The 12125-nt window shown below is 44.5% G+C and overlaps 1 protein-coding gene across 1 annotated transcript in view; it reads right to left on the bottom strand.

Annotated features, from left to right (window-relative positions):
* Window positions 1-12125, bottom strand: part of ETFDH (electron transfer flavoprotein dehydrogenase) — a 128571-nt gene that overhangs the window by 61111 nt on the left and 55335 nt on the right. Inside the window, exons 8-10 of the mRNA XM_030191603.1 lie at window positions 8195-8335; window positions 6600-6743; window positions 405-573 (exon numbers count right to left, since the gene is read on the bottom strand). Of these exons, the coding sequence (XP_030047463.1) occupies window positions 405-573; window positions 6600-6743; window positions 8195-8335 (454 nt within the window). The remainder of the gene's footprint in view (window positions 1-404; window positions 574-6599; window positions 6744-8194; window positions 8336-12125) is intronic.

Genomic DNA, 12125 nt, shown 5'->3' on the forward strand with positions numbered 1-12125 from the left:
AGCTGAAATGGGAATCTGCACTTGAGATGCCATGAATAACACATTCTGTAGCAGTCAATTATGACAGCATCAGGCGTAAATGGACAGAGATGTGGGGATATTTCAACCTAAACGTGTTACCCACTTAACCATCCTTGATACAGGTGCAGCTTGAGAGTTGCAATTCTTCACCACTGAGGTACATGATTTGAGAAGAAATTACTTGCTCTGGGCTACAGTGCTCTCGATTGATTTCCTGATATGGAAGCTGCTCTAATTGGATCTGGCAAAGGATGTGCACCTTGAAACTGACTCCACCATTACAGAACATTTTTCAAAGACTTTCCCCTTAGAAATACACTATCCCCTCTGGTTACACCAAATATCAATTTAATGGTCACTCCCATTTACATTCTGTCTTTTACCTTTCATTTGTGATTCTGGCCTTTCATCTGTCAGATGCTTGAATATGGTTTCTGCAGCCAACATGCCACTCTTCATTGCAGTGTGTGTGCCTTTGATCTTTGGGACATTCATAAACCCAGGGCTGCAACCAATTAGCATTCCACCTGGGAAGGTAAGCTTGGGCACAGACTATGGGAGCAAAAAGAGTTTGGTCCATCAACATAGGAAATGTCTGCTAAGGCACTTAACAAAACATGTAAAGGGTTTTCATTAATAGTAACAAATGTTCATGAAGACCTGCTGTGTACAAGAACTCCAGTGAACACACAGGACCACTAGCCAACTATATGAGGAAAAATATAGAAGAGCAAAGGAACAAAAGGTTTTTAACCAGGACAACTAACATCTGTTGTCTAAATGTTGCAAACTGGGAATATGCAACTTCAATGTTTCAATTTTATAACAGGATTCAAAATTGAAGATGATTATTTTCCATCAAGCAAGCTTCTATGTATCTGTGGTGAAATATTTTCCAGCATATGAATTACAAGAATATTTCATGAAGTGTATTTCTCTAGTTTGGCCAGCAGGTGGTGCATGTTTATATTTAAAGCTGTTACAGAGAAATTACTATTCCTTCTGTAGTTTAACACAGAGAAGAGGTAACCTGCAATGATGTGGCCAGCTATTAAAAAAAAAGTTGTTCTGGGTTCTGATTGGCCCAGGAGCTCAAATTCAGCTAGAATGTACTGGTTTTTTTCTCCAGTCTTAGCCAGGGACAAGAGAGAGAGAGAAAGATCTCTTTGCTGAGGTCCTGTGAACAGTTACATTTGATAACCTGTGAGCAGCTATATGTCCTGAACTCCCCAGGTACTATTTAGAAAGTAAACAAATGTTTAGATAGTGTTATAATTGATCCATATTTCAGTTACCTGCTATTGTTTGCTGACTGCACCTTTTCTGTTCATTGTTCTAACTTTTCATGACAATATACATTTTTGGCTTATTGCCTCTGCTTGTCTGGACTGACCAAGAATCCAGGTGGTTTGTATGTTGGGTCTGTGAGTGCATTCTAGGAACTGTGGGACCACTGGCAGTGTGGTCACAGCAACCTAGAAATCACTAGGGAACACCTTTAGAGTGGGAGACTTGTCCCAGAAGCGGTTGAGACCCAGTCGGTGGGAGGAGGGTGCTAGTGTAGAGCACAAGCGGCAGGTGAAGGCGGACCTGGGCTGTGCTGGGGATAGACTCTCTAAGTGGCTGCAGGGTTAGCCCCAGGTGGCTGCTAGACATTTCATGACAGTATCATCACCAACTTTCAGGGTAAAAGGCTTCATGCAAAAAAGCTGACTGGGTGTTTAGGCACGGGCATTTCTTGGATGCTGCCCACCTGGGAGTGCATTTATCAGGTCAGCAATCTGAAACAAGACTGCAAACTGGCTGTCGCGTTGAGTATGCAGCTCAAGGCAATAGCAAGATGTGAATGTGTGGATGGAAGACCACATCACAGCTCTGCAAATTTTCTCAATGGAGGCAGACCTCAAGTGGGCTTCCAACGCAGCCATGGCTCTGACATTGTGAGCCATGACATGACCCACCTGAGTAAGCCCAGCCTGGACATAAGTGAAGGAGATGCAGTCTGCTAAACAACTGGATAAAGTGCACTTACCAATGGTTGCCACCGTCCTGTTTGGATCAAAAGAAACAAAAAGCTGGGTAGACTAGAAAGCCAAGGCTTACTTGCAGTCCAAGGTGGGGCATGAAGCTTTGGGAAGAATGTGGCAGGATGACTGACTGGGTAAGATGGAACTCTGACACCACTTTAGGAAGGGACATAGGGTGTATGAGAAGAACTACTCTGTTATGATGAAACCTTGTGTAAGGTGGAACCACCACTATGGTCTGAAGCTCACTCACTCTGTGAACTGAAGTGACCGCCAACAAAAACAAGACCTTCCAGGTCTGGTCCTTCAGATGAAAGTTCCTTTTGAGCCACTTGATTACTGTCATCAACTGGGTGAGGATGTCACTGAGGACCCATGACACTGTCAGGAGGTTTGATAGGGGGCTCTGTCAACAGTAAACCTCTCATAAAGTGAAAAAGTAGAGATTGTACAGAGATGAGATTTTGTTTTTATTACATTTGTACTCCGCACTTTCCAACTCATGGCAAGCTCAATGCGGCAGGCAATGGAGGGTTAAGTGACTTGCCCAGAGTCACAAAGAGCTGCCTGTGCTGGGAATCGAACTCAGTTCCTCAGGACCAAAGTCCACCACCCTAACCACTAGGCCACTCCTCCACTCCTACCTGGTGATAAGCAATGACTGCACTGAGGTGAACCCTTACAGAGTTGGTTTTCAAACCAGACTCTAAGAGGTGTAGGAGGTATCCAAACAGGTTTCATGTAGGGCAAGTGAAAGGATCTAGGGCCACACCCTCACATCAGACGACAGACCCCCCTCCATTTAAAAGTATAACACCTCTTGGAGGAATCTTTCCTGGAAGCCAGTAGGATCTTGGAGACAACCTCAAGCAGCTGCAGAGATGCAAATTCTACACTCTCAATATCCAGGCCATGAAGACAAAGGACTGGCGGTTGGGGTGCAGAAGAGACTCCTCGTTTTGCGAGATGAGAGTCGGAAAGCAGTTCAGTCTCCATGGCTCTTCAAGGACTATTCCAGAAGAAGAGGGAACCATAAATGCCTTTGTCAGTAGGGCGTGATTAGGATCATGGTACCCTGATCCTCCTTGAGTTTCAACAAAGTCTTCCCTATGGGAAGGATAGGAGGACATGTATATAGAAGACCCTCCCCCCAATCCAGGAGGAAGGTATCCGATGCTAGTCTGTCGTGTGACCTGAGTCTGGAGCAGTATGGAGAGACCTTGTTGTTCAGAATAGTGGCAAAAAGATCCACCGAGGGGGTGCCCCACTCTCTGAAGATATCAGGGGCAACTTCCATGCTGAGAGACCACTTGTGTGGTTGCGCCACCCTGCTGAGTCTGTCCATCAGACTGTTGTCTTTCCCTGCCAGGTATGTGGCTGGAGCAGCATGCTGTTACTGGTGGCCCAATGTCACATCCTGACTTCTTCCTGACACAAGAGGTAGGATTCCCATACCCCCTTGCTTGCTGATAATACATGGCAACCGGGTTGTCTGAATGAGAACAATCTGGTTCAGTAGCTGATATCTGAGCATTCCATACTGCCTGTAGCTCTAAGAGGGTTGATTTGAAGTTCGAACTCCTGAGAAGATCAGATAACCTGGGTGTGAAGCCAATCTACGTGAGCCCCCCCCACTCCAGTGTGGATGCATCTGTAGTCAGAACTTTTTGGGGCAGAGGAATTTGGAATGGGCGTCCAGGGTCAAAATGGATCGAATTATCCACCAGAACAGCAACTGAGCGAGCTCTGGAGTAACTGTGATGACATCCACAAGGTTTCCCTTGGCCTGACACCACTGGAAAGCAAGGGTCCACTGGTCACCTTGCAAGTGGAGATGAGTCATGGGAGTGACATGCACTGTGGAGGCCATGTGGCCCATCAACCTCAACATTTGCCAAGCTGTGACCTGCTGGCTGCTCTGAACCTGAGTGGCGATGGCAATGATGGTGTTTCCCCTCTCCAGAGGCAGGTAGGCCCAAGTTTGTACCATGTCTAGCAGAGCTCCAAGGTACTCCAATTGCTGTCCTGGGAGTAAATGGGACTTTGGGTAGTTGACAATGAAGCCTAGAAGCTCCAGCACCCAAATAATTCTCTGCATGGATATTTGAGCACCTTTCCTTGAGGTGCTCTTGACCAGCCAATCGTCCAAGTAGGGTAACGTGTGGACTCCCAGTTTGCATAGCGATCCTGCAACTATGGCAACGCTTTATGTAATACTCTGGGAGCAGTCACAAGGCCACGTCTTCCACCTTGTCCGCAAAAAGATCATTAACTTAGTAAGGGATGTCTGCCAACTTTTCCTAAACCGCTGGCAACAGGTCTGAGACACACAGCCATGGAAGTCTGTGCATTCTAACATCTAAGGATGCCACTTCAAAAGAATCAAAGGTGCCCCTAGCCAAATATTTCCTGCACGCCTTCTGCTTGTTGGCTATTTGGTAAAGGTGTGCATCCTGCTCCAGAGGGAGAGTGTTTGCAAACTCGAGCACACTGGACACCAAGGACTTCTTGTAGAGCTGGTAGGTCTGGATGTGGAATATGAGCATCGAGGCCTGAAAAACATTTCTCCCAAATGACTCCAGAATATTAGTATCCCTACCAGGGGGAGCCGAGGCATGGGTCTTTGAACTTCTGGCCCATTTGAAAGCGGATTCAACGACCATAGAGTGGTGTGGCAACCATGCCTTCTAGACTTTATATATGGCGCCTGCCTTCTTAGGTATAACCTGACAAGGCGAGGTGTCTCCCAATTCTTCATCTGTGCATCTTTCAGGACGTTGTGAATGGGCACAGTCACAGCTTCCTTAGGAGGAGAATCATAATTGAAGATAGTCATCAATTCTGCCCTGGGCTCGTTCTCCACCTCCAACTTAAATGGAATGGCCTCAGCCAAAAATCCAACAAAGGAAAGGTTCTCCAGTGGAGACTTCCTCTACTCCTGTGATGGGGAGGAATCTGAGGGAAGACCCAGAGACCTCTCCTCCAAGAAGTCCTCAGGCTACTCCTCAGATGTCCAGAGTCTGTGCCTGCCTTAGCCTACTGGAGGGTCCAGGCCTAGACTGAAGGCATCAAAGTGCAGGGTCCATTGAGGCAGCTTCCTCCTCCAATGGAGGGTCACCACATCAGACAGTATCAGCTCCATCACCCGGTCAAGCATCGGTGTCGACGATCACCCAAACAGCCAGCGGCAGGATAGACTAAAGTGTGCCACAGCTAGCACAAGTACCCTTGATGCCTCAGTATTGCATCACCCACAAATGATCCCAAGTCCTCCTGGAGCATGACCCAGATCCGTTCCCCGAGGGCAGGCATCAGTAAAGACAGGGTCGTGGTCAGTGCTGGTACGGGCATAACCTGCAAAGTAGTTGGTGCCAAATCAGAAGCAGGGTCCCAGCTTCGAGGAGACTGACATGTCGGTACCACCACCATGGAAGGGGAATTGTCCTTGGCGCAATTTCTCAAGTACTGGCGACACTTGTGACCCGGAGCTCCTGGCACCATATTTGAGGAGGACCAATGCTGGTGCTTCTTTGCCTTCACTCGGTGCCCAGTATCAGAGTCCCTTGGTGCTGATGAGGATGCCGCAGAATCCACACTCGCTTCTGCCATTGCCAATTCCAAATCGCAAAATGGCTGCTAAGAGCTCCCACAGCAGTTTTGAGATACTGCTGTGGGAAGTCTTGGCAGCCACTGCAACGGACCCGTGGCAAGTAGCAGGACCACCAGATCTTCCTAAGGAAGGCTCAGAGAGGGCCTACAGGTGTCGGCTGAGAGGAATGCGAGGGGGGCCCACCACCGGAGAGGGTGGGATTGGGAGGAGGGCATTTTTAGTTGTATCTGTGTGTAGGGACAGTTTGTTTCTACCAAAATCGAGTGGGGAGGGACGATTTATGTGATCAAAAACAAAGTGGACAACCCATGACATCAATGTACTAGTCTCACATGAGAAAGGTTGACGAACTTGTAAAGGACAACTGGAGGTTCACTCAATGTTGCAATGCAACCCTGAAAACTTTGAAGAACGATTAAGAAGAGTTTGGAGGCACACCTGAATAGGTTGCTTATACGTTACATCATACAAACTCCATAGGGAAACTCACTTTGGCATGATGCAAGTTCTATGGCGAGTTTTAGCAGTAAATTTGAGAGACGGAGATCAGACGCCACATACCCTTCCTTAGGAGTGAGCTTCATTCCTGTCACAGTACATGCAAAATTAACCCATTTAGGGAAATTGCCTCCTGAGAGAATCCACTGGTACCAAAAGGGGAGGAAGAAACAGAATTTAAGGAAGACAAAATTCTACGGAATTACATAAAAAATGCATAAACATAATGTGTTATTCTAGGAACCATATATTATTCAAAATCAGACATATGAAAGATTAAGGAGAAGTGAAAACTTAAGAATGGGCGATTGATAGTTGCAGCCCAGGACAGTGGGTTATAGACAAGATGGTTCATTACCAGATTATTACCTGAAAGAAGGATAACAGAGGTTTTTTTTTTCCATGCTAAGACAGTGAAAGAGAAATGTAATTGATTAGATTACCTGGAAACCTCCTTCATTGAGAGCTCTGGCTCCGTAAGCGATCCTCTTTCCACCCTCCAATGTTGGTGTCACACTGGGATGGTGTTTCCATTTCTGGAACTCTCTAAAAGGACTCAAGTATGGATTCTGATAATCTAAACCAACCTTTGAAACAGAACCAAAAATTAACACTTAGTCCTAAAACAGTAAGCAAGTTTTACTTGTTTAATATGGAGTGTTACAGCATTTTAAACAAATAGGTATTGCAGTTATTAGTTTAGCTTTTGAGTTAAAGCAATTGAGCTCTGCAGCTAAGGCACTTTAGCTACTAAAACTTCCCCTTCTAACAATGATTGACAAAGGTCATGATGTGAATTATGAATCCTTTAAAGGTTGAAATGGAAAATTAGGAGAAGAAACCAGGGGGGGGCCGATGCTCAAAAATTACCGGGCTTGTAATGTTTCGCTTAGGTTGGTTTTGTGCATACATTATCGTGTGACTAATGCACAAAGATTTTCGGCACTGCTTTTACCGTTCGCAGAAGCAGCGGCCAAAAACGTAATGTAACTGTATTAAAACGAGCTCATTAGTATTAAAATGAGCATTCCATGCAATGCACAGAGGGGAGCACCTACCTGTAACGTTCAAATTTTCCTGCAGGTTTGAGGTGGGGTTGCATGTGAAAGGGCAGCTTTTCAGTGGAGTGATCCCTCATGAGGTTTTTCTCACTATTAAAGAACTTTGCTGCAATAAAACCCGTTCTTACAATTGTGTGTATCTTGTGCATCTGTCTTACATGTGCACCTTGTGCATGCATTCTGCTGCAACTGGAGATGTGAATGAAGGTTTCTTCCAGCGCTTTTTATAGGAATATGAAGATGGTGAGCAGAGGAGAAAGAACAACGACAGATACTTATGATGTGGTTGTTGCTAGTTCTTTGTTTTTTCCAGGGCATGCACAGAACATCGATGCTTACTTTGAGACCGTTCTGTGCATGTGCTAGGCACTTTCCCTAATGAACTGCATCCAAACTTCCCATGCATCCCACTTGCATGCGATTTCCTTTGAACATTGATCACTGTTCCATGTTTGGTAAGTTCAGCTGTGGCTATAAACGCACATGACTGTTAATAATGACTTTTGAGCATCGGCCCCTGTGTTGTTTGCCTATTTCAAAGCATCTACCAGGATTTCAGTGTAGCTTCTTCCTGAGGAAGGTGCACTGGGATTTGTTTTCCTGCCATCTGAAGATCACTCAACTATCTACCTTAACCTACTGGTATAAGAGTTCACATTGACATGTCAGAGACCCTGACATTTGGCAGGGCAGAATTAAGAACAGGCAAACTACCCTTGGCCTAAATTGCTCTGGTAAGGCAGCAGTCAGTTTTCCTCTGCAGTCAGAACCATACAGGTCCTTGTTTATGAGAGTTTAAAAATTGTGTTTATATTATGATGGGGGGGGGGGGGGGGGGGGGGCTAACATGCTTGTTTGCCTAGTGCTCACCAAAGGAGTAATCTTGCCCTCGCCACTGGATGACTACATAACATTCTTAGGTGTAAAACAGAGAGATACAGGATCTTAATCTCATTGGCCCCAGCAATATTACTTACCACAAAGCCCAGTGATACCAGTGGCTCTCCCTCATTCAAATGATAGAGAAAGGAGCCTCCATAAGTGTGCCTGTCCAGTGGCCAGCCCACAGTGTGCTCCACTCTGCCTGGTTTCCACTTCTTCTCATCAATAATCCACAGCTGGGAAAAGAGAACTATGATCAAAAGTTTCATTACCAATTACAAGACATGCCCAGTGTACAGAACAATGATATTCCAAACTCAACCCTGAAAACCATGTCCCCTGAACATCTGGTAGCTGAGAGATGTCAGTGTGCTGAGACTGCAGTCTGTCCAGGAGTGCAGGGGATGGGCAGGGACCTTTGTTTTTAATTTCTATGGTAGTTTATTTTTTCCTGGGAATTTATAAATGTTTATTTCAAGAACAAAAAAAAAAAAAAAGGAAGGAGAGGAGAAAATCAGTATGAAAAAAATAACTCACCATTTTTACATGTTTGAATTTATTCTGGTGGACAGATGATACCATTTTCCTCTGCATCAATTGTTTGCTATGGTATATTTTATACTAAAACTCTTTCTAAGAGAGAGCCTGACAGTTACAAAAGGCATTTCTTCCTTCCTTGTGCTTGCACAGGGTGCCACTGGCACTCCCCACCACTTACAGCACCCCATTGCTCACTTTCACATTTATCTCCTGGCTCTCAGACACTTATGCTGTACTTAGAACATATACTCATTACCTAGCAGTAGAAAAGATATCTATTTTCATTAGACACTGCAAATCCTTGCTCAAAGCCCATCTTTTCGACTCTGCACTTAACCTTACCATTACTCTATTCAATACCACTACCAATCTGTCTGTATTATGCATTTGCATACCTTAATTGTCTTTAGCTGTTTAGATCTATTAGTCTGTCCCTATGAACTATTGTGTAATCAGATGTGCTATGCTGTCCTAATTTGATTGTCTCTGTTGTTATGTCCTTTAGATTGTAAGCTCTTTTGAGCAAGGACTGTCTCTCTCTTCATGTTTGACTGTACAGCGCTGCGTAAGTCTGGTAGCGCTTTAAGAAATGTTGAATAGTAGTAGCCTAGCGGTCTGAATTTTGAATTGGATTGGGCATCAGTTATGTAGCTGGGTTCTCAGTGGTGTTTATGCTACTACTACTTATCATTTCTATAGCACTACTAGACGTACGCTAAGGTACTGTTTCACGGCGACTTTTTGTAATACAAGTAAATGAGGCAGGAAGGTAAACAAAATAGAATGTTCAATGTTTTAATTTATGCACATTTTTTTAAAGGGATTTCTTTTAAATGATATTGCTGTTTTTCTTCTTAGTTATACCGGACCACACCCTGAGGCAGCAGTAATGAAATATGCTGCACTTTGGTGGTTTAGCTTCCTGGTCCTGCCCACTTTAAAAATGGAGGCAGGTGAGCTATGGGCTTACATGCTCATAAGAAACAAGTCGTAACTGAGGTCCGTTAAGATTCAAATAAATAAGTGTTGTGCTATATGGAACTGTGATTGGACAAGATATCATTTTGACTGCTGGGTAATGAGTATTTGACTTAAGGTTTCCCTCAGTTAAACATTGACTGTATTGATGTACTTAAGAGAGCAGCATAGGATTAAGTGTACTAGAAGCAGATGAGGCAGCAGTCTGTCCTGCCAGAAAATGATGTGCTTCCTCTGCCACAACAGTGAGTGTGCTGGGGTTGCAATTACTGTTTTAACAGGAAGCTAGTATAGGTGAGAAAAATAGGGAATTTCTGGGTGAAAACTGTTTTAATTGAAAGCAAAAGTCCCTGGAATGGGTAATGTGTACATATGGCTCTCATACTGAACCTGCACTAGAGCAAATGTTTGCTGTAGAATTTGAAAGGCAGTTAATCAAAATTTTAGTTTAATATATTCTTATTATGCAAGTGTCTTGGCAATACAAAAACACAGAAACATGACGGCAGATAAAGACTAAATGGTCCATCCAGTCTGCCCATCCTCTGTAACCCCTAACTCTTCCCTTTCCCAAGGGATTCCACGTGCTTATCCCACGATTTCTTCTAGATGACTTTGCAGCAGGGACGCCCCAATCAACATCCAACATATTAAAATCACCTATCAGTAGTACTTCCCCTTTCTTAGCTATTTTGTGGTTGACTTCAATTAAGTCTTAGTCCATTTCCTCAGACTGTGAAGGTGGCCTGTACATTACTCCGATATAAATATATTTTCCTTTCCCTCTTTCCAGTTTAACCCACAGCGCTTCTTCTGTACCCCATGTGTCCTGCAGTTCTGTCACTTTAATATCACTCTTAGGATATAATGCCACTCCTCCACCCTTTTTTCCTACCCTGTCCTTCCTGAATAGATTATATAGCCAGGTACAGTTATATCCCAGTTATGGTTCTCCGTAAACCATGTCTCTGTGACCACCAGTAAATCCAAATTTGCTTCTATCATTGTAGCCTCTAGATCTATAAGTTTGTTTCCCATACTACGGGCACTGGTATACAAGGCTCTCCAGATGTTACTTTTTTTTCTTCTTCTATACAGGCATTCAATGTCCTACCTTCCTTGGGATTATTTATGGCTCTAGGCCTTTTTTACACATCCCAATTATAGTTTAAAGCCCTCTTTAGTACTTTAACCAATCTGTTGCTGAAGACACTCCATTCCTTCCTTGATAGATGGACACTATCACTGCTCAGTAGCTCTTGGAAAATCTTTTCTTCCCCTGATGTACTGTTTGGTTGTAGGCCTCGCCTCATTCAAGGGATTAATCTTACAAAGTAGAGACCCAGAATAAAACTGATCTCAATCTATGGGTATCAGCTAATTGACAATGATTTCTTGATTATCCTTCCAATACTGCTACTGATAACAGTGCCAGAAGGTTGATGAACAAGTTTAAGGGAAAGAGAAGGTAAATTAATATCCTTTTATTAGTAACTAGCCGTTAAGCCCGTTAAAACGGGCAAGATTTCCAGCTACCCTCCTCGCCGCCGCTCCCTCCCCCCTCCAATGACCTGACAGCGCCTCTCACCTCCGTGTGAAAGCGCTGCAGGCAGCAGCAGATCGCTCTGCTGCTGCCTGAAGTGTTTCCACACGGAGGTGAGAGGCGCTGTCAGGTCAGTGCAGGGGGCCCGATATGGAGGAGGGCAGGAGTGGCGGCGGGGATGGGGGGGGAAGGTGGAGGTTGGTGCGCGCGATGTTCATTTCCAGGCGGCAGCGTCCGACAGTGACTCCGACTCAGTTTCCCTCTCTGTTCCGCCCTCTGACGTCATCACGTCTTGACGTGAGGGCGGGACAGAGAGGGAAGTCTCTACTGCGCATTTGCAGGCGAGTCGGTCACTTGCCGTTTATATGTTTGATATATAGAGAGTAACAACTAGTGGATATCTTAACAGAGATCCTTTTAATCTAAAGTAGGAAAGGCACCTGCTACCAAGCTAAAGGCTGGGGATTTACTGCAATACTCATATGCAAGTCCATCAAGATGTTTTGAGAGATCACAATTTATCAACACATTTTCTATTGTCTGTTCCTACCCCAAACCCCTCCCTTTCAATGCAACAATCACAATAAATCTTCAGTATGGCATGCTAAGGAGGGGAGAATCGAGAAAGAGCCCAGTTGCATAGGCTATATATGCATTTGAGGTGGACTTGAAGGACAAAGGTGATAGAATCTAGTAATTGTCAGAAGTGTGAAGATCCTAAGGGCACTTTTTTACACAATTTTGGGAGGAAGAATGGGACCACATGGCAGTTCATGTACAGGCCAGGACTGAAAAGAAACCAGAGGTATGTTTCTTGGATATGGGGGAAAATCTTTCCCTGGGATCTGGTGCACAAGTATTGTTTGTAACAAAAGTGTGCCTTATTGAAAAATCATGTCTCTTGATACAGTGAATGAAGGAGAAGCCATCTAACCTTACTCTACTTTACGGCAGAATCAGGTGCA

Source organism: Microcaecilia unicolor, chromosome 2 (assembly GCF_901765095.1).
Source record: "Microcaecilia unicolor chromosome 2, aMicUni1.1, whole genome shotgun sequence".
Lineage (NCBI taxonomy): Eukaryota > Metazoa > Chordata > Amphibia > Gymnophiona > Siphonopidae > Microcaecilia > Microcaecilia unicolor.